Genomic DNA, 20,290 nt, shown 5'->3' with positions numbered 1-20,290 from the left:
CAAGGAAGAGAGAAAGAGAGGCGGTTGGCGGTCGCCGTAAATGGTACTTCGGCCGCAAGTTAATCGGACTGGAATGGGAAGTGTATTAGAGCCCGCAGAGCTCGAGGATGGCCTTGCACGCGCCAACAATCTCGGAGGCATTGGCCTAATGCTCCACCATGAACCGTCCGCCTGTGCCCGAATCTTGTTTTCTTCTTGCTGATGGGACTAATGGCAAAGAGCGTCGAGCATGGTCGGAGAGAAGAAAGAGAAACCGTGTACGCGCGTGTGCACGAGAGGGAGAGAACGAGAGGCCGGATTGCGCAATATGCATCCACGTTTCCTTCCACGAAGGCTCCGCGCGGCATTAAAACGCGCTTTTGTATACGCAGAGAGCGCTATGATTAGCTTGCTCGCAGGCAATATCAATCGGGTTGGGTGAAATCGTAAAAAATCCTTCATTCAAGGGAACGACAATTATATTTTTCTAAAAATATAATCTTTTCTGTCAAGCTCTTTGTCTTACATTAATTTTTATCTGCGACCACGCTCGGGACGAGTCACGAGACGCACACGTCTTTGTTGTCTCTATTAATATTTTGACTACCACGTCATGCGTACGAGAGCCTGCACTTCTTTGTGAGCCGTGGCACTCCCGAGCATATTTTACTTGTCCTATTTTATTTTTCTCGCTCAACCCGCGCTCATGTTCGCCGTTCTCGATCGAGCATGGACTGGGGAAATGCAAGCTCGATTCGTCGTGCACTGCAAATTTATCCTATGACTCTTTATAAACGAACATTCGTGTGCATTTTTGCAGGTAGGAAACTGAAGTGTCCCTTCTGCGAGAGACTATACGGATACGAGACGAATCTGCGCGCTCACGTACGGCAACGCCATCAGGGCATCAGGGTGCCATGCCCATTCTGCGAGCGGACGTTCACCAGGAACAACACCGTCAGACGGCACATCGCGCGAGAGCACAAGAGCGAGGTCACCTACAGCAAGGCCTTCCAACAGTCCAATCACTCGGTCTCGGACACTCTGCCGCAGTAACAATGTCCTCGGCGTCGCCGTCGTCCTCCGGTCGTCGCGACCCACGGCGGCCGTCGTGGTCCGAGTGGTCCCGCATCCAAGAAGAAGCGGTCAGCTCTAACTACAGCAACTACACGTTAGAGCTGATCGCGAAACAGCGCCGTGGATGGAGCGACTGAGATGAGAGGAGAGGCTGCAGTTAGGTACCTTCGTTTTCCCTTCGTCGTCGTCAGCGAACGCCGTCCCGATTTCTCCGTCGCGAGAACGGCACTTTCCGTGCGCTCCAAGGGGAGGAACCACGACAGGAAGATCCGCTCAGGAAGATCCGTTGACGGAGGAAACGAGAGTGAGGAAGAAAGAGACGGACGGCACGGAATGTAACGCGCACAACGCCTCGGACAAGCTCGCGAGAAACGCTGCGAATCACACAAAACTAGTCAATGAAAGTGCAACCGTCAAGTAAGGATCATTACTGTGTAGGGGCGAGAATAGAAAGCGCGTAACACGCACACGATGCACACGCAGAGTCGTACAAGCGCAGGCGACTGCGACGAGAGAACAGTGACTACTCAGGTAAAGCAATCGCGACGCGAACAGCGCCGAGGAGCTCTGCTTTTTTGATAGTTCGACATTACCACTACGGAGATCGCGATCGCTCGCCGTCGCGTCTTTGATCGTTAACGCCGTTAAAACCGATAGTATACCCTGTTTCCGATCTTACTACCGTCGCTGTTGAATAGGTCGAGCCTATAGGATCGCGACGCTCGGGTGATATCCGTATCCTGGCATCGCGTTACGCGCGCGCAGTGCCAAACCATCAGAAAACCATCGCCTTTATCACACCCCGAATTTCTTCAGGCCGTTTCAGGCGTACGCGCGACGCGCACTCCGATCATCATGACTCGCGGTGACGCACATATCCGAAGATCGCGTCGATCGAGACGAAACCCGACGACACACGTACACACGCAACCTTTTTATACGGATACGACTTTTATATAGCGAGTTTATCGAGATTACGCGATTCTAGGGCGGACGACCGTCGCGGGAATTGCACCGCGGCGCGGAGCGCACGACGACTGTCGACAGATCCACTTCCTGGCGAACGCGCGAGCGCGCAAAACAAGAAACATGTCGATCGAGCAATAATCACGCACTTTGACACGTGGACCACTCGGTGGGATCTGCACCGCGATCGTCCGCGTCAATCTCTTCTAACCGCGCAAGGAGACGCCCAACCATTGTCACCCGCGTTCGCCACGGAAGTTCGTCGCGGCGACGGCGCTCCGGCGGCGATACGATCACTACCACTTTGTTACCTGTTTACAATGTTTAAAGTACGGACTTTTGTCCGGAGCAATAGTCGCGAATACCGAGAAATAATAGAGTATAGCCATCGATCACGCGGAGGAGACAGTGCGCGCGATCGCGCGCGGAAATAGTTGCTATCCCGGTTGTATGAGAGAGATTTGTGATCAATGCAATAGATTTATATATTACACATTACCTATATAGATATATACTATAGATATATAGAAGATATACTCCTAGTCAGGATGGCACCCACGATATTACTTGTTACAGTATTTACACTTTATACAGATTATTCCCCCGTATATTTTCTTTTTCCGCCGTTTTTACTTGTTCTCCCAGTTTTGTGTTCTCGCAAGAAGGTTCAAGTGATTGTTCTCACAACGATGCCGCCTACCGTAAGTCTTTATCAGGGACAATAGACGAATATATAGGGAATCGTTTTAGTATTTAAAGCGTTGCGCGCGAGCCCAGGGATATATTACCACGGTACGCGAATTGGAAGTTCATTCGCGGGGAAAGTTTTGCTTTTCCTTTTCGTTTCCGTTCTCCGGTCCTTCTGTTTTTTTTGTTTCTCTTCTGCCTTAATTTTCTCTGTTTTTTTTTGCTTTTCTTTTCCTTCCCGTTTCATTTTTTCGGTTGACGTACCGTTCAATACCGTCGAAGTACGCGAGAGCACTCGTCGCGCACGCGCGCGCATATTCTGCCAAAAGTGTAACAGTACTACCTCATCGTTTTGCAATGCATTACACCACAGGGAACACAATAGCGATTATACGATACGATAAGATCTGTACATTCCGTACAGCCGCTACTATTACTATATTACTACTATACTACTACTACAACTACTACTACTACTTTGTCCGGTTAGTGTCGGAGCAGTTCTCCTGCCATTGCTGCCCTGGCGTAGGGTAAAACGCAAGATCGCGGATCTCGGAGCTCACCTGCGCGAATTTTCGCCTTATTAAGATCATCTCGAAGAGCCCCCTTTTACTCGTGTCGCAGATTACCCGAATAAAACGCACCGATACTAGTCAAGCATACGTAGCGCATACGTATACGCATACGTACGTTCGACGACGCTTGTTTACCATCCCTCTTCACAATCATCCGCGTCCCGCGCGTGAAGCTCCGTGATCCTCGGATCGCACGTGATATCTATATCCGTACGTAATGGATCCGTTTAATTCGTTTCGTTTCTACTGCGGAGGGACGCATGTTACGAAGCAGCACGTATACGTACAATCCGTAGATCGTAGCGAGGAGTGAGTGAGCGAGCGAGTTACGCGCGTGTTACACACGTCAGCGGCCGTGAATGCGCCGCGCGCGGCTTCGCGAGGATTTGGCCGTTGCGCGGACGCCTTTTCGTCCCGGAGGAAAAGTGAGGCACGGCGAGAATGATAGAAAGCGAGCGAGCACTGTTAAGCGAGAGAGAGAGAGAGAGAGAGAGAGAAAGAGAGCGTTAAGTGTCGAGGAACGCGTTGACGAGGGTGGAAAGCAAGGGTGGCGAAACGAGGCTCATTCGAGCGAAGGTGTATCGTCTCGGAGCGCACAAAGTGTAAGCGGGGGAGGATGGGATTGATGATACTGGACGACGGAGGTTTAACATAGTCATAGGGAAGTTAATTCCCGAGGGAGAAGCCGCGGGAAGGATATTCAAAGAAATGTTATGTGTCGTTTACGTATGTGATGATAGGAACACATATACACACACACATACACGTATCACACGCGTATACAAGGAAAGAGAGAAAATTGAGAGAAATTGTCGAAAGGAACTCGTCACGCATACATATACACGTACGCACGTGATATACACATACATACACATAAACACACACACACACACACACACGTTCGTGTAAATAGGTACGGTCGCGTATGCCAAGTTATAATGAATCTTTTACTTAATATATATATACAAAATATATACGTTGTTTTCGGCTGTTCTGCTAAGTAGAGATAAGGAAGAAGAGGATGTGAGGGAGAGAGGGGTACAATGAATTAGCGTTAAGTTTAAGTAGAGAGGGATCGAGAGTTATCGGCAGTAGAGAGCGGCGAGATTTGAAAGTTGGAGTAGTATAACGTACGTAACAGACGCGTAGAATTTCGGGGAGAGACGAAGTTGTAGTCAGGGTTTCATTGTTTTGTCATACGTAAGGGTTAGAGAAGTGCATACGTAGTAAAGATACTTTACACTCACACGAGAAAAATCGCACGTACGCACGCACGCACGTAAACACGTACACACACACACACACACACACACACACACACACACACACACACACACACACACGATACATGCAGCACGTCGAAAGGAACGAGAAAGACAAAAACGTCAGTCGGGCAAATTAAAGCTAAAAATTAAGGATAACACACGTACCTAAAAGATAATCAATGTAGAATTATGATTGAATTTAGAATTAGTCGTATATCGTCGCGACGCCGCGTGGAACCGCATTCGAGATCGATTGAGGATCAGTTTCCTTGCGACTCTTCTTCCGGGATCGTTATTTTGTTTTGGAAATAAATCTTTTTGTTTCGTAGATAAAAAATTTATTCCTCTCCGGAGGTACTCGCATTGTTTATTCGATTGTGTTATCGTTGATCTCCTCGTGCATCGCTTTGCTCAAGAGACGTCGACCGCTTTCGGACGACTGTGCAGAAAGATTTTCCATTTTTGTTTCTTTTCTTTTTCCGAATCCGTCAGATTCTCTCTCGTATTTTGTGTCAGTTGAGTACCGGTTCGAGGATAATGTTATACTTTAGATTACGTTATTACGATTTGTTGAGATACGCGCGAGGGAAATGCAGATCTCGCGGTCGGAAGTTGAAGATGCGAGACGCGGCACTTACGTCGCCAAAGTTCTCACGGCCGTCGGTATATCCGATGTAAAGATTATACTTGATCTATATGTATATATATGTATGTACACCGAGATACACACACACACGCAACACGCTACACACGTACACGACACTCGCGCGAGACGCGATGCGTAGCGCGCGCACGCGCGCTACGTACGCGTATGTATGTACCATTATTGTATCACGACGTAGGATAAAATGTTGCATGTTGTTTCTATAATATGTGTTTTACGGATTGAGAATCCTTTATAGATGTCGTGTGTGACAAGGCTTAAACTCGGGGGTGGCGAAAGGGAGATTCACACCGTGGCGAGTTCGCGCGCGCCGAGTCGTCAGAGCGACGCGACGTGCGCGAAGTCTCGTTCGAATCGAATCGAAACTTCGGTCGCAAAATTGGCCGACATTAATATTGGGACGATTTTCTAAATTGTGGCAGACGCGCGAGGACCGCGCTATTTCCGCATTACGATTCGAACGATTCATTCACAGGCGATCTGCGAAGCATCGCTTCGCGATAATATTCTGTATCGCAATGACGACATTGTACCGCGAAACAATTCTGCAAGTTCGATTATGTACGAACGGACGAGCGTCACGATGTGAACGAGCTTTCCGCAACGTAAAGTCCTCATTACAATTCGCGTAACGCGGGCAGCGAGCTCCAGGACAGTTATAAAGAGGGTAAAAAGGTAGTCGCGACTGCCCGCGGGAGCGATGTGCGACAGGGAGGCAGAAAAGGCGCAAAATCGATGTCATCACTGCACCTACACCGCGCGCAGAGAGAGAAAGAGAGAGCGAGAGAGAGTGCACTGGCAACTACTGTACCGTTTGCTCGTATAGTCTATGATAGTACTATACTGTAGTTGATAATGATTACATAGTACATGTATCACGCACGCATAAGCATATTTAAAATCGAGACGAGGCAAAAAGAAAAAAAAGGAAAAAAAAAAGAAGAAAATTCAGAAGAGGATAAAAATTAGCAGCAGCCTGCAGCACCTGCAGTAGCAACAACGGAAGATGCTGAAGATGAAGGAGAATAAGAAGATTAAGAAAAAAAAAATACATACACATATACACACATAGCGATGTCGCAAAGCGGGACCTCGAATGTCCGGGGGACGAGCGGCTCGTTTCCCGGCCGCGACTTATAGTACAAAGTAAACGTAATGTTTTAAGGGTTTAACAAACGGGCAAGGCAGGACGTGTGGATTTTGTAAACTTACTATACACGCTGTAAATCGTATTAAGGTATAAAATACGTGGAGACACGCAAAACCCAAGCGCGCCGTGCGGCCGCACGCATCGACGACGACCATCCCGCGCGATCGGCCTCCGCTCACGGAGCCCAACCACGCGATCACGATAACGATTTCTCGATCCCGTACCCCCTGCCCCATTCGATTGTCCTACTCGAAGTTAGCGGGCGATTCTTCCGTGGCCATCCGCGACGCGGAAGGATCGCGTGTACGCCAAGGCACGACGTTGCACGCGCCCATCTCCCGCGCCCTTCCTGATCCTCTCAATTTATCAATAAGACTGAATTTGTCATCGTGGCGACGTATGCGAGAACACTGCCACAGAGGCCGAGCGGGAGGTCCGCGCGGTCCGGCGCGGTTCTACGTCGTCGACGTGTCAGACGGCCGCGGCCGCCGCAATAATAATAATGGATCACAATACTTCGTCACACACTAGTACAAATGCTACCTCACACACGACATACAGGGTGCGCACAGACGAGAAGCTTACGAAAATCTCTGTATATAACACAGTAAAGCGATAGTTTGCAAGATCGGATCGGATCGGCGCATCGCGCCGCCGTCGTCGATCTCGTCTCGGGAAAGGAGGAACACGAAAAAAAGACACGTGGGAACGGAGGAGATGGAGAAAGGATTGGTCCTGCGACGGTCGCAGGAGATTCTCACCCTTTCGCCCGAGAACGTCGGCGACGCGACGCGCCACGAGCCCTTCTCTCAGGAATATGAAAACCAAGTACAAACTACAAAGTATAATAGTCGATAAGGTTCGTAATAAAACATAAATCAGTGAATCAAGCGATGCAATAGTCGAGTGTATAGTAGGGACCGTGTCGGTGTGTTCGTTCGTTAAGGATCTCTTCTTTCTGATGATGTGTATCGCCGCGATGATTTAAACGCTTGTTGAATGAGTTTCCCGCCGCGCGGATCATCGCGAATCATCGCGACCGCTCTCCACGGAAAATCACCGCCGGATTTTTCTCGTCGATTTTTCTGCCGCGACTTTTCCGCACGATGTCCCGCAGCTCCGCTACGTGTTGGCTGCGGTTATACGTATATTATAAAAAAATAATGCATATATATATTATATATATAGTGGATCCACGCGCGCCTCTCGAGTTTCTTTACGCGGATCTTTTCTCTCGCGCACGCTAAACGTCGCGAATGTTCTCGTTGCTACGATATATATTTATTCTTCGTTGACTTGTTTCTCGTCCAGTGACGTTACTTTTTTCTCTACTTTTCATTTTGTAGCGGCGGCTCGTTGCCGAATCGATTGTTTGGTTTTCGCTGGTTCCCGTTTGGCCGGCCAGACGAGCCACGCCGCTTGATATCCCACCGAGTTTAATGATTTTTTTCTTCGATACGTACGATTACATGTAAATGTAAATTGCTTTGGAAAAAAAGAGAATTCCGTACAACATAGACGCATTAAAAGGGCCTTACTTTGCTCCCTGCTTCGCCTCGGTGGACACGAGGATCACCGTCGACGGTGATCAGTGGAATCCTCTCCTTCTCTGTAAAATGAGCAGTTATCAGATTTCCGTTTTTTAGTTTCCGTTTGCTCGTATCGTTTCTTTCTTTTCGTTTGATTTTCTTATATTTTCAACGGCCGACGCCACGTCGGAAACGCGGCTTCTTTCGTCGTTGGAAACGCAAAGTTGTTCGCACCCAGTACTCGGAGAATACCGATCGTCAGTCCGGCTCACATACACAGACACACACGATGATGCAACATATGATAAGTATACGAAACCGCTTCTACCTCACACAGACTCCGTAATATCTATATTTATACGTATATAGACATATTATTGATAGTTACGCGCATTATCTACGGTTCCTCCGGTTCCTCTGTTCCCGCGAAGTATTATAATTTTCGTTCTTCGTTTTCTCGATCATACCGCCGTGCATACTTACGCCGAGTGCAGAGACGTAGGTATGTCGGTATACCACACAGTGGACAACAGACAAATGAGATTTATACGTAAAAGAAATATACATTTATATATATCATATATATATTTAAAGAGAGAGAGAAATAGAGAAGGGAATATAGTATATATATACCCGTCGGACGTTCCACGAGATATCACATACCCTCCCCCCCTCCTCTATCCGAGTATAATGTAAATACAATCCGTTTATATTTATTTATTTATGTTTCTATGCGCTGGACGCGTCTATGTTACACGCAATTGCAAATTATCGATTTAATCTATCCTTATATATCAAGATAACGAGAAGAGAGTACACTCATTTTTCAATATAAATATATATATGAAAAACAAAAATATATATATACATATAAATAGATAGTTATATATCTAATATTAAGAAAATACTTGTTTAGATTTTAAGCGATCCCCGTCGTCGTGGTCCCGCGATGCGACTGCATGCACACTCGAGAACTAAAAGAACAGACTCTGTATCTCTACGGCAGAAACGCAGAAAAAGGAAAAAAAAAGAAAAATAATGGCGTTTGCATCCGGTGGCGCGGTGCACGTCCGGCGAGCCTCTTCCGGTCGCGAGGGGGATGATGGCGCGTGCGTCGAAAGTGTCGCAAGGTCGGAGTGTTTTCTCGGGAAGCCGGATTGTTTCCCGCTGATCCGAGCCGACCTGCACGCGCGATCGAATTTTCCGCGGCTACGGAATCTGGTATTAACCACGCGAACCATAATTGGATTCGCCATTAAATCGAGTTACGCACAGCCGGACCGGATCGACGCGAATCACTTGGATTTCGCATCGGGGATGCGGATCAATGATGGATTCATCCGTTGAATAGGGTGTATCATTGTGCCTTGGCCAATGAGACATCGTCGCATCGTTCTTGTTCGTATTTTTTGCTTCTTGCTTTATATGGGTTAAAGCCGCCGAAGCTTCCTCAAGGCGGAATAAGCGAGGCTCGCGGGATGCACTACGATTATATGGTTACCAATTTTTTGTTTTAAGTTGAGAGATTAAGTTTTACGTTACGAAAATTATTGCTGTAAATGGGGTGAAAGAGAAGAGAGGTGAAAAGGGAAGCAGAGAGAAGGTTAGAGAGAGAGAGAGAGAGAGAGAGAGAGAGAGATGCGAGATGCGAGATGCCGAAAGGGCTCGTTCATCTGCGGTATGAGCGAAGCGCGCACGGGCATAGCTGCGTTTTTTTGAAAAATATGGAACGACATTTCGCGTTATTACGAACTATTTTATTTATAAGAAGCGACGAAGGTACGCGTGCGTGCGAATGTGTATGTGAGTGTGAGTGCATGCGAGCAAGAGAGGGCGAGTTAGACGAGAGAAGCGATCGGTGCGACGAGAAAACGAATGCGAATTCGTAGGGAACCGAGAAGACGAAAGATAAATCGGTGGAATGGCAGAAAGGGGTGAGGGTTGACGAGGGGAGGGTGGTATGTGTGTATATCTGCGGATATGCGCGAGAGAAAAAGGCAAGTGGGACAGGGAGAACGTCGAAACTCTGCCATCGCAAACGATCCCGAACGAGGACTGGGGGTGGAAGAGATCCTTCGAGGAGGGAGCGTGTAAAAAAATATATAAGTTTTTTTTTTTCTTTATACTCCGAGCGCGGACGGGGTGGCAGGGGTTCGTGGCTATGCCGTTGTAACTCACCCTTTTTGTTTGTATAAAAATTAATCGAAATTTAATTAGACTATTAATAACTGTTCGATTACTGTAAAACAAAAGAAAACTTTACCATTAATTATAAATTACAAAAAACTTGGAGCACGATGAGCATTTTTTATTTTGCGCGTATTTTGTCCTTCCTCTTTTTCCTTCTCCTTCGTTTTTTATCTCTAGCCTGCAAGCCGTGATCAATACAACAGAATTTAAGGATCGATGTAATGGAAACAGGTGGAACAAGAAAGGAAAACGTCACACAATTGCGTATGTATAATGTTTTTTAATAACATTAAATTATCTCTTTTAACAGTAAATTTCTTTTGATGATAAAACGCATCGCGTTACACGATTAATGAAATCTCAGTTGGGCGTCCGATCCATAATTATGTCAGACGCGCGTTCCGCCATCGCAACGAGAACCGAATTCGGCGTGCCGGAAATTGGAGACGGCACTACGCTGGCGTCCATTATCCTTAATCCACTCACGCCTTTCACCCTGGTGAACGAAATTATGCTTTTATTACAATTACTTGAGCTTACCCACTCTACGGCGTGTACTGTATCTTCTTTACTTCAGTTCCTCGTCCACAACCGCGCCTATTCTGCACGTGCCACACGGATGGTAACTCGTGAGACCCGCGATTCTCATGACGCACTCCGAGTAATCCATGTCCCGATAGTCCTGTCGTAAGTGGCGACACTCCTCGAGATCGGGAAGATGGACCTTCGCTCCGTACTCGCGAAATAGCCTCGTGTTGAGGGTATCTATCGCGAGTTTTATGGCTTACCGGAAAATCATTAAAATCGATTACGTTATTGACGCTTGAATAAATTATGTAAGAGGCTTAGATGCATTTCACAAACGCAGCTTTTCAAGCAGAATTATTATCGCGATATAATCACGTTTACCTCGATAAGTGCACATGACGTCATCAGGATCCTGAAGGTACGCCGGATTGATTTTCGGCGGGTCATGGATGCTGCTTGACCTCAACATCACGCTTCCGCGGGACTTGGGTTGCAGACATGACACGAGATAGATGAATCCCTCGTGCATGCTGTCGTTGTACGACGGAAACAGCGATCTGTACGTCTAGTTAATCGATCGTTAGTCTCTTTGGTCTCAATTCTAGTCTCAACGTAGCATCAATAGAATCGCGAATAATCGCCACGCATGCGACACTGCGTAATTTCTCGCGCGATTAATAAACACTGCGAGGCGCGATCTTAATTGAAACGCAAAAAGGACTCTGGACTGGTTCATTCACCTCGGTCTCGAAATTCGAGATGGCCTTGAGCAATTTTTCCTCCGTGGACGCCACGCCGAAGAGGAGGATACCACTGTTGTTGGCGAGGCCGAGTCCCATTACGCCGTTAGTGGCCAACCATCCTTCGACATGCAACAGGGAAAGAGATTACAATGTCGAGCCGCACGGAATGCGTCAATGGACGCCGCGAGCGGACGGCCGCGGCGTCATTGGCGCGTTACTCCACATTTACCGGTTCCAAAGGCGAAATAATTGAACACCTCGGGCACTGTCTGCAGCTTGACGAGCGTGATGCTGACGCGCTCCCGCAGGTTCACGTAAATCGGCACGTTCAGGTGATCGAACAGATTCCGGCCCACCTCCGGGAGATCTCGCACCACGGGTATCTGCAAATCCACAAATCTACAAATCGGATTCACTGTAAGAGTACTTGAACGATCATAACTATGTGCCAATTCATCATTCACCTTGTGCTTCTCCAACTCGTCGACGGGCCCTACGCCGGAAATCAAGAGCAACTGCGGGCTGTTGACGGTGCCTGCGCAGAGGATCACCTCCTTCCTCACGTTGATACTCCCGACCGAGCCGTTTCTATACATCACTCTGATGCCATCGATCTTCTTATGGTTGAACAGTATCTATAATTCATCGAGCCACAGGAAAGATGCGTACACGCGAAGTTAATGAGCTGGGATGAATAATTGTCTTCGACAATTTTCAGGCGTGGCGGTCGGCAGGTGAGGTTTGCTTTCGAAGGAGAAGGTGAGTCGTGTTACACAAGACACGATCGCGGTTACGGAGAGAACTCTACCTTTGCTACGAGCGTGTTCATCAAGATGTGCAGGTTGTTGCGATTCCAGGCTTTCCGCAGGTACGCATGAAGCGTGCTCCATCTAGTCCCCTTCCGCGCGGTGTACATCGCTTTCCGCAGGAATACGTTATCCAGCTTCAACGACTCCTCAGCCAGAACGAAGGCCTTCGTCAAGTACTCTTCCTCTGGCATCGGGATAACGTTCATAATGTCGGACACTTTGTGAATATAGGGGAGCAAGTCGGCGTGCGTCCAACCCTTCGGCCACCTCTTGTAATCCTCGGGCCTCCCGAAGGAGTGAACGAGATAATTAAGCTGCCCGCTTCCACCCAAGCCCTTCCCTCTCGGCCAGTTTTGTCTCTAAACAGACGCGAGGAATTACGGGGTCCGTCATGTCAAGAGTATACATAAAGAGCACGAATTTTCAAAATTTCTCTCTTTTATACTGCACGCGGAGAAATGACTGACGACGAATCATGCAAACTATAAAAATTACTGCATAGAAAAAATTTTAACAGACTTTTAATCCAGTCAGAAAAATCGAATTCTGTAAAACATTTAAAGCATGTAATTTTCATGAATTTTTATATTTCTAATCGCCTTTTTATGTGCACAATTGTGCGCTTGCGAAATGCAAGTTCGCGGCTTGCAATGGTACTATTTTCACGAAAGAAAGACTTGCACTGCATGGATGATTACAGAAAGCGTTCTATAGCATCGTTTCGCATGGAAGGGAACGAAAAGGAATCGGAAGACAGAGTTAATTACATAGCCGTAGAACCCACGGGACGAGAAAACTTGCGGCTCCGTTTTGTAGGCCCAGTCGACCTCGGTGCCTTGCATCATCGGTGCCAGAAGCGGCATGGTCGACAACCATCCAAAGTGCCCGCCAGCTTCCACGAGCAGAACGGTCACGTTCGACACCTCTGAGAGCCGTGATGCAATCACGCAGCCAGACGTGCCAGCGCCAACTTTAAAAAATCCAGCGGCAATGCGCAATTTTCAAGTAGCTGTTTCATTAATTCAAGCAGTCGTATAATTCACTTAAAGAAGCCATTTGTGATTTATTTTTTTTAAATCGCAGGCGAAACCTTATCAATCTTATCAGTACTACGCTAGAAACGCTAAATATTTGATCAAATCAAATTTCACTACTCTTTTTTTAAATGCTAGTATTTACTGATAGTAATCGATACCAGCAAACGGCGTAATCGAGACTTGACATTTGAAACTTCCACTATAGAAAGAGGAACGGATGATATTTTCTATCCATTTACTGTGCAACGTCCGAGACAACCATCAAGCGCAATGCGATTTGGTGCTGTGGGACGCGAGCAAATCCCGTTTGATTAAAAATCGATGCTGTATTATCTCGTAGCGGAAGGAGAAGCAGAAGCAGAAAGAGAGGGAGAAGAAAGAAGAGGAGCAAGCAGACTGTTTGGAATCGCGGGGATGAAAGTGCCCGGCGCGGTCCGATAAACCGGGTGAACCGGGAAGCGAACTCACCGACGATGTAGTCGTAATGCGTCTCGGGATGATCGATAACGCTGGTCGGCTCGCTGAAGTGATAATGATAGAGCAACGACGACAGCAGTACCACGATCGAGATTAACACGTGACACCACATGGTCCGCCCTAAAAAATCGTCACGAAGGGAAAAACCGACGTCTGGCCGATGGTCGTCTTCCGCTGTCACTGAGACAACGTGCGAGACAACGCGGAACTATAACAGCTCGGCGCGGTTCGATCCCGATATTAAATTAGTAGCTCTCCGTTCGTAATCGATACTTGTCTATAAGTTGCGCCGGTTCGAAGCATTGCACCAACGAACGGCAACGGCGTTGGGAATACGTAATTATTATTGTACATCGGGAAATGTGTCGGTCGTTGCACCGTGCGATGCAATGATTCATGTGGTACATCTGAAAGTTGTCCTTCCGATTTTCATAGCGTGAGCGGGCTTTTAGGATAGGCTCGATCGCCAAGCGTCATCTTGATTTCCGCGAGACGATTCTTACGCGTACTACGTGAACGATCTGTAGTTTGATGCTGTTTATACGTGTAATTATTATACGTGTATTATTGCAAACTGACTACTTGTGAATCGTCCGAAATATTTTCGTCAGTATTATTATATTATCGATATATGTGGTCTTTAAATTTGGACTTAGTTGTTCTATAAAGATTGATCTAAACTTGGAACAGATCGATTTTCTTTAGTCTTTTTTAAGGGTTTCTCCTGGCTTTGAGCAGCAATGAACGTTAAACACGACACGAGAGAGTTTCTAATAATAAAATGCTCTTTTAATACATCTGTGAATACTGACGAAGATAGTATGTATGTCACGATTAAAATTGTAGGATATATTCCTGTTTCTACAATAAAATTATACAATAAAATCTATAATAAAAGTTGGAAAATAATGCCGTCAAATTATTCTCGCCAGAAACTGCTCGGTTATAGTTCATAGCTAAAATTGGCCACGCTCCTCATGAAAAAAACGAGATAGCCAAGATTCATTCAGTTCAATTTTTATTATGTGACGTTGAGTTTTCAACATATATGTCTTTTTTTAATTTAAAGAGATAAAACGAAAATATATCGCTGTCTTGTATTTTTATTTTAGTCTATTTGGCATTTTTAGTTTACATTGTCATATTACTCGTGATTAATTTAACATATACATATAGCTATCGTATATACATATATATATATATATGCTCCAAGAATAGTCTTATAGCGAACTCTGTCGTCGTATACTGGAAATACTTAACCATCGAAGAAGTAGTATAAAGTATCTTATCAATAGTTTAGTAACTAAACTTTAGTTTGATACTTATATTTTCGATACATCGAATTCTAGCAGTAGTTTATCGATGATCGATTAAGCTAGTGACTCCAACTCTCGAGGTACTCGAGTATCTATAGATCCATTCTCGCAGTGCTTCATGTCTCATTCTGCTAGAGGCACTGCAGCGCGTGTCATGCGTTCTTTTAACCTCTCGCAACATGCGTATTGAAACGTGTTATTTTTGCTCGTCCCGGATATATCCGGGACATGGAATTGAGTTCGTGAGGAATGATTCCAAGGTGAGATTTCAGAAATTACTTTTTAATACTATAAGCAAGATCAATTTCAAGTTTTGAGTACGTACATGTGTGTGTCACAATTGTTACGCGATAATGCATCATCGGCATTGAGGTTATGTGCGGAGTAAACATAAATGTTAAATTTAAAGCTCTTGCCTCAATGATTTTTTTAATTCAAACATACTATGTATTTCGATACGTTTAAACGATTTGTTTGAAGAAGAGGCAGACAAAAGATCGCTTTTATCTTTATGTTTTATATTTATTTGATAATTGTGTTTTAATAAAGATCTGTTTTATATTTCACGGGTTCTTTTGATGATTGTATTTCAGTGAAGAATTAATCATTCCCTGCGATTATGTCTTTCCATTCGTCGATTGCACTTTTACATTTTACAATTTACTTTACAGCTATTCAGGTTTTGTCGCGCAAAGTGTCACGCCGCGTTTAAGAAAAAGAAGAACCCCAGGAAGGTCAAATGGACGAAGGCGTACAGGAAGACAGTTGGCAAGGAATTGGCAATCGATCCATCATTCGAGTTCGAGAAGAGGAGAAACATACCCGTGAAATATAACAGAGAACTATGGGGCAAAACGATCGAGGCGATAAAGAAGATAGAAACCATCAAACAGAAGCGACAGAATCTACACATTATGCAGCGGTTGTACAAGGGAAGAGAATTGGAACAGGAGAAGGATATCAAGGAGGTACGACGCAATATGTCCCTCATCCGCTCGCCAGCTGCTGGTCTCAAGGAGAGGAAAGCACAGGAAGAGCAGGAAGAACAAGAACAGATGAACGTGGAGCTCGAGATGGAAACGGAACAAATGGTGGCAAACTAGATTTCAACGATGCGTTTTTCTTTCGATATCAAATTCAAAAAATAGAATATTGTTCTGAAAAAATCCTGTTATCTCCTTTCCATCTCATTTACCTGAAAATGCATGCTTCGCAATTTCTACGAGATTTCTACAGATGGAGCCATGGAGCCATAGAGCTAAGCTAATCACATGGAAAGTAAGATGCAATAAATATTTATTCATTAAATTGTGATTATTATTGCTTATGCATTCTACAAAATATATATAATAATAGAAAACTAAAGATTCTAAAAAAACAAAATGCGGATTGATCGATGCAAACACAATAATTCCTTATTCTCAAGCATTGTTTGCGAGTATTATTCAGGAGCAGCACATCTTTTGGCTGTGTGCTAATATATAATAATATATACAATAATTCCAAGCCTAGATCCAACACTCAATTTCATATCCGAACAACTTGAGCGATACACAAAATCCATTGCACACAATTTAACGACAAACAAATCTTTACTACAACTTAAATAAAAAAATTAAATTAAATAATATAAAAAAAATGTATGGCAAACCATGATTCATGAGAACACATCACATCGAGACTATGCCTTATCCATGCTGCTGTAAGTTAATCGGTTCTCCAAAAAGATTCCCATAAGCGAAGACTCTCGTGCACCACAGTTTCCCAAAGAGACTGCACTTCGGACCGCGCGTCACGTTTTCGTGGCGGAAGGCACGAAGGAGAGCTTTCATAGGACCCGCACCGATGTGTGACGAGGTGTGACCGCGCCTCGATGACACTGCAAACACTCGCAAGGTGTTTCCAGCAATTACCAGGCAAACCACGACGCGGTGTTTGCTCTCGAGCGAAATACCTTGTAGAACGCGTTCACGAAAGCGGACCCGCCCGGGACACGGTACTCGTGTTACGCGTACAAAAAAATATTTTCACGGGCGTGAGCTTGCAGATTTCGAGGTGGAGGAAGAGGAGAAGGAGCAAGAACGGGAGGACGCGCCGCGACCGATCTCTTCGACGAAGCGATCTTTGAGCCTCGCCGACGACGACGCCAGCATCAGGACTGAAATCACCTGGTAACGCGACGCCGATCGGTTTCGGATCGATTGGACGGCAAAGCAAAGTGTTTTTCTTCTCTCACACCGGGAAGTCGCGGTCGTGTAAGTCATCACCGCAGTGAAAACTCCACTGAATAAGAACTCCACGTCATAGAGTGACACACGCACAAACTGAAATTGCACTTACGAAAAGAATTCTGGATCTGCAAAGATAATATAGAATTGAATTTTACTCAACGAAATGAGGTGCCAAAAATTTAATGTTTACGGTTCTTTCTTCTGGCGAGAATGAGAAAGGAAAGAAATGGATGTATTCACAATGCAAGATGTGCACCCTCGCATGGTGCACGCAAGCATGAAGTGCATCTCACTTGCATGACCACCGAGTGCATTTTCGCTCGAGGATCGTTCGAGGAACCACGAGGAGATTCATATGCGGTCCCAAAATTTGCGGGCGAAAGAAACGCACTCGGCCACACGTGGAGGCGGTGTTTACTGAGGAAACAGAGAGTGCGATGGCCGGAATACGCGACACGCGTGTTGCCAATCGTGATACAACGGCTTGTGTGCGGTGGAAAGAGCGAAGGAGCGAAAAGTTGTACGAGTTGTTGTTGCGCTTTCTGCGAAGCTACTTCGGTCGATTGGTCAATGGCCCTTTTCGCGAATAATACGGCTGATGAAGCCGTTCCTGCGGCTAACAATGTCTCGGAAACGATAATCTTGTACCGCGACAGAAGAGAAACTACTTCTCGAGCAGGAACTTGTAGCTAATTGTTCTTGTTGTTGCTTTATTAGACAAGTACTGTCATTCCTCGCGACACCTTCGTTCCTCTCTTTGCGTTCTTGCGAGATGGTTGATTTTGTGCCGCAATCATAATGCATCAGCGACCATCAGCAATCGATCAACCGATGTACTCATGCCCCCTCTTATATGGCTACCCTCTTTTCGTGTCTTCGTGTCGCCCACGCAGCTTCAGGCAGGAGACACTGAGAGAGCAGCAGCTTCTCGAAGCCGCGTTGACAAAACCGGCATTATCGTGCTGCTGCCGACGTTTATGTAATCGTCGTCGTGCATCGCGGGACGGTCCTTGTAATAACATCTTCCAGCCGAGGTCGCGAGTGCAGCACAAATAAATAAGGCGACTGCCGCGGTGACGATGGACCCGGGGAACAGTTTGCCTGGGAGCCCAGCATTTGGTCAGACAATATTATTTCACGGCGACCGATGGTCTCGGAAATTCCTTCAGATCTCACCGATCCGCGGCTCGATCGGTGATCATCAGTATTCACCGACCGCGACTGCGGTTAATTAATACTCGACAGAGAAAGAAAGAGGGAGAGAAAGTGCAGCGCACGTTTCCGGAATTAAAAACCGCTGATAATCGCGCGGGACCGCTTTCCGGTCGACGGTATTTGGACAGCAAACACTTTTGTGTCGCCGAGTAAATCTAGCGTGCATTGCGCACGGTTGCTCTGTCCGGGACATAGTACATTGTTACCAAATCGACTGGAATCATTAATCTTCCACCGTGTGTTTTCTCAGCGCGGGTGTAGCTTCATTTTCCCGAGTTCGGTCGCGTGGAAAGCTATAACGGTCCGAGCTCGTAAACATCACGACTAAAAGGCCCCTCTAGAGCTCTGTCAAACAACAAGGCGCGTTTAATTAAATTTCGATGTCGCGTCTTATCACAATGGGACTCGAGTCGGGATGAATCTACCGATATTCTGATAGAGACCTAGCCTACACCGCTTTCACTGGCCATCCGCTTCGGGGATCCTCTATCGCGCACGCATATTACACGGGAATAATAAAATTATGGCCGGCACCGTTAAACTGATGAAACAGCCATTAAACGTGAGTAATCTTGAAATACTATTATGTTTGTCTTATATACGCATCATATTTCAAATCCGGACTTACAGTCTCTGCTCCTTCAAGGTTTATGCGTGAATCTTGTCGAATCCTCCTCTGCGATAAAAATATGTTTTCGCTCAACGGTTATCTACTTGGGCGCAGAGCTTTGTCATAAAAGGCGGGATTCAATTTCCTGCGCACAAAACATCGCAATGCTGGGTCTAAATAGGGTCTGTTTTCGATTTAGGTCCAGGAAGTTCGTGATTAGTTTGACCCTGGCGATATAATCGTGATTTGCGATAGAGGAGCAGCATGTCCCAGCGTCGGTTCTGTTAATATCTGAACCAAGCAACTCGTTGGTTTCTCTTAATTTGAGCCCGGGTGGACAGACAGACATCACCTACTTCGAGATCACTCGTTCCGATCGACCGGATAGCGCGATCATCGGGCCGCTCGGCGATAACGGATAAACAGGGGACATCGTTTCCGAAAGCAGCATACCTAATGCTACCCACGGGAGAAGATGCGGCCTACCGGGGACAGGTGAATGTTTGACATTCCTGTCGCAGCCTCTGTCGATAAAGCTCCTGGTGGCTCGGACAACAGGGGCGGATTAAGGTACAGACTAAACTAACCAGAATGCAATTTCAGAGGATCGCATATCGATGAAAGAAAATATTCCTGTGTTAGACAAAGTGATAAATATATATTAGAATATCTGTTATATATCTTAGATTATAGAATATATCTTCGAAATTTGATCACTCTTTGAAATTTAAATCTTTTTAAATTATGATACGTTTACAATTGTTGCTTGTCTTTAATTCTTCTTTCAGTAGATCATTTTCCTCAATATTTACCTTCCAGAAATGGGATTTCTGTATTCAAGTTCTGCTTTCTTTGTTACTTCGTCATGTGTGGCTGCATTTTAGGAAGCTACCGGTATAATAGACGCATTCTAGCGCGTGTGCATTCTTGCGTCTTCCCGGGATCAAAACGATGCACACCGATTCGGCGTCTCTTAACGCGGCGTTGCATCCGAGAGCATTGCTGCTCGTCGACGCAGTTTAAACGGATTAGATGGTATCTCCGAGGCGATTGAGTTTCTTCGAACGAGTCGGCGTGTGGATCATCCACGTGTGGATCATGTTCGGCGAACACAAAGATCATGTCGGGGCGGTAGATCCGCTTGTTTGCACGTTGCCGGCGTCGCCTGCTGTCCTAAAATCGTTTAATGTTGTCTCGGATGTCATCCGAAACGGTATTCGCACCTTGAATTCTATATCGAAT

At 45.9% G+C, this 20,290-nt stretch overlaps 3 protein-coding genes across 7 annotated transcripts in view; 2 read left to right on the top strand and 1 right to left on the bottom strand.

Annotated features, from left to right (window-relative positions):
• LOC105278499 (zinc finger protein chinmo) overlaps positions 1–8,931 on the top strand; it is a 54,215-nt gene extending 45,284 nt beyond the window's left edge. For 4 of the 5 annotated variants that reach the window (XM_011337637.3, XM_011337635.3, XM_011337636.3 and 1 more), the window contains exon 7: positions 800–8,931. In XM_011337637.3, the coding sequence (XP_011335939.2) occupies positions 800–1,035 (236 nt within the window). In that variant the 3' untranslated portion in view covers positions 1,036–8,931. The remainder of the gene's footprint in view (positions 1–799) is intronic. The other variant, XM_011337639.3, reaches the window with a different exon arrangement.
• Positions 8,932–10,342: 1,411 nt separating this feature from the next.
• Positions 10,343–14,517, bottom strand: LOC105278498 (neither inactivation nor afterpotential protein G). The gene is made up of 9 exons (XM_011337634.2): positions 13,668–14,517; positions 12,930–13,132; positions 12,162–12,521; positions 11,818–11,988; positions 11,583–11,736; positions 11,351–11,472; positions 10,992–11,175; positions 10,655–10,865; positions 10,343–10,578 (listed from the first exon to the last, which is right to left on the bottom strand). Exons 1-9 carry the CDS (start codon positions 13,786–13,788, stop codon positions 10,443–10,445), a joined length of 1,662 nt encoding a protein of 553 aa, XP_011335936.1. The 5' UTR covers positions 13,789–14,517; the 3' UTR covers positions 10,343–10,442.
• A 514-nt stretch (positions 14,518–15,031) lies between these two features.
• On the top strand, positions 15,032–16,300 carry LOC105278500 (probable ribosome biogenesis protein RLP24). Its single transcript, XM_011337640.3, has 2 exons — positions 15,032–15,252; positions 15,664–16,300. The coding sequence occupies exons 1-2, from the start codon at positions 15,172–15,174 to the stop codon at positions 16,093–16,095; spliced, it is 513 nt and encodes a 170-aa protein (XP_011335942.1). The 5' UTR covers positions 15,032–15,171; the 3' UTR covers positions 16,096–16,300.
• The last annotated feature ends 3,990 nt before the right edge of the window (positions 16,301–20,290 follow it).

This window comes from Ooceraea biroi, chromosome 1 (genome assembly GCF_003672135.1).
Source record: "Ooceraea biroi isolate clonal line C1 chromosome 1, Obir_v5.4, whole genome shotgun sequence".
In the NCBI taxonomy this organism is placed as follows: Eukaryota; Metazoa; Arthropoda; class Insecta; order Hymenoptera; family Formicidae; genus Ooceraea; species Ooceraea biroi.
Note: the sequence above shows the minus strand (reverse complement) of the source record. Positions and strands in the feature narration are given on the sequence as shown.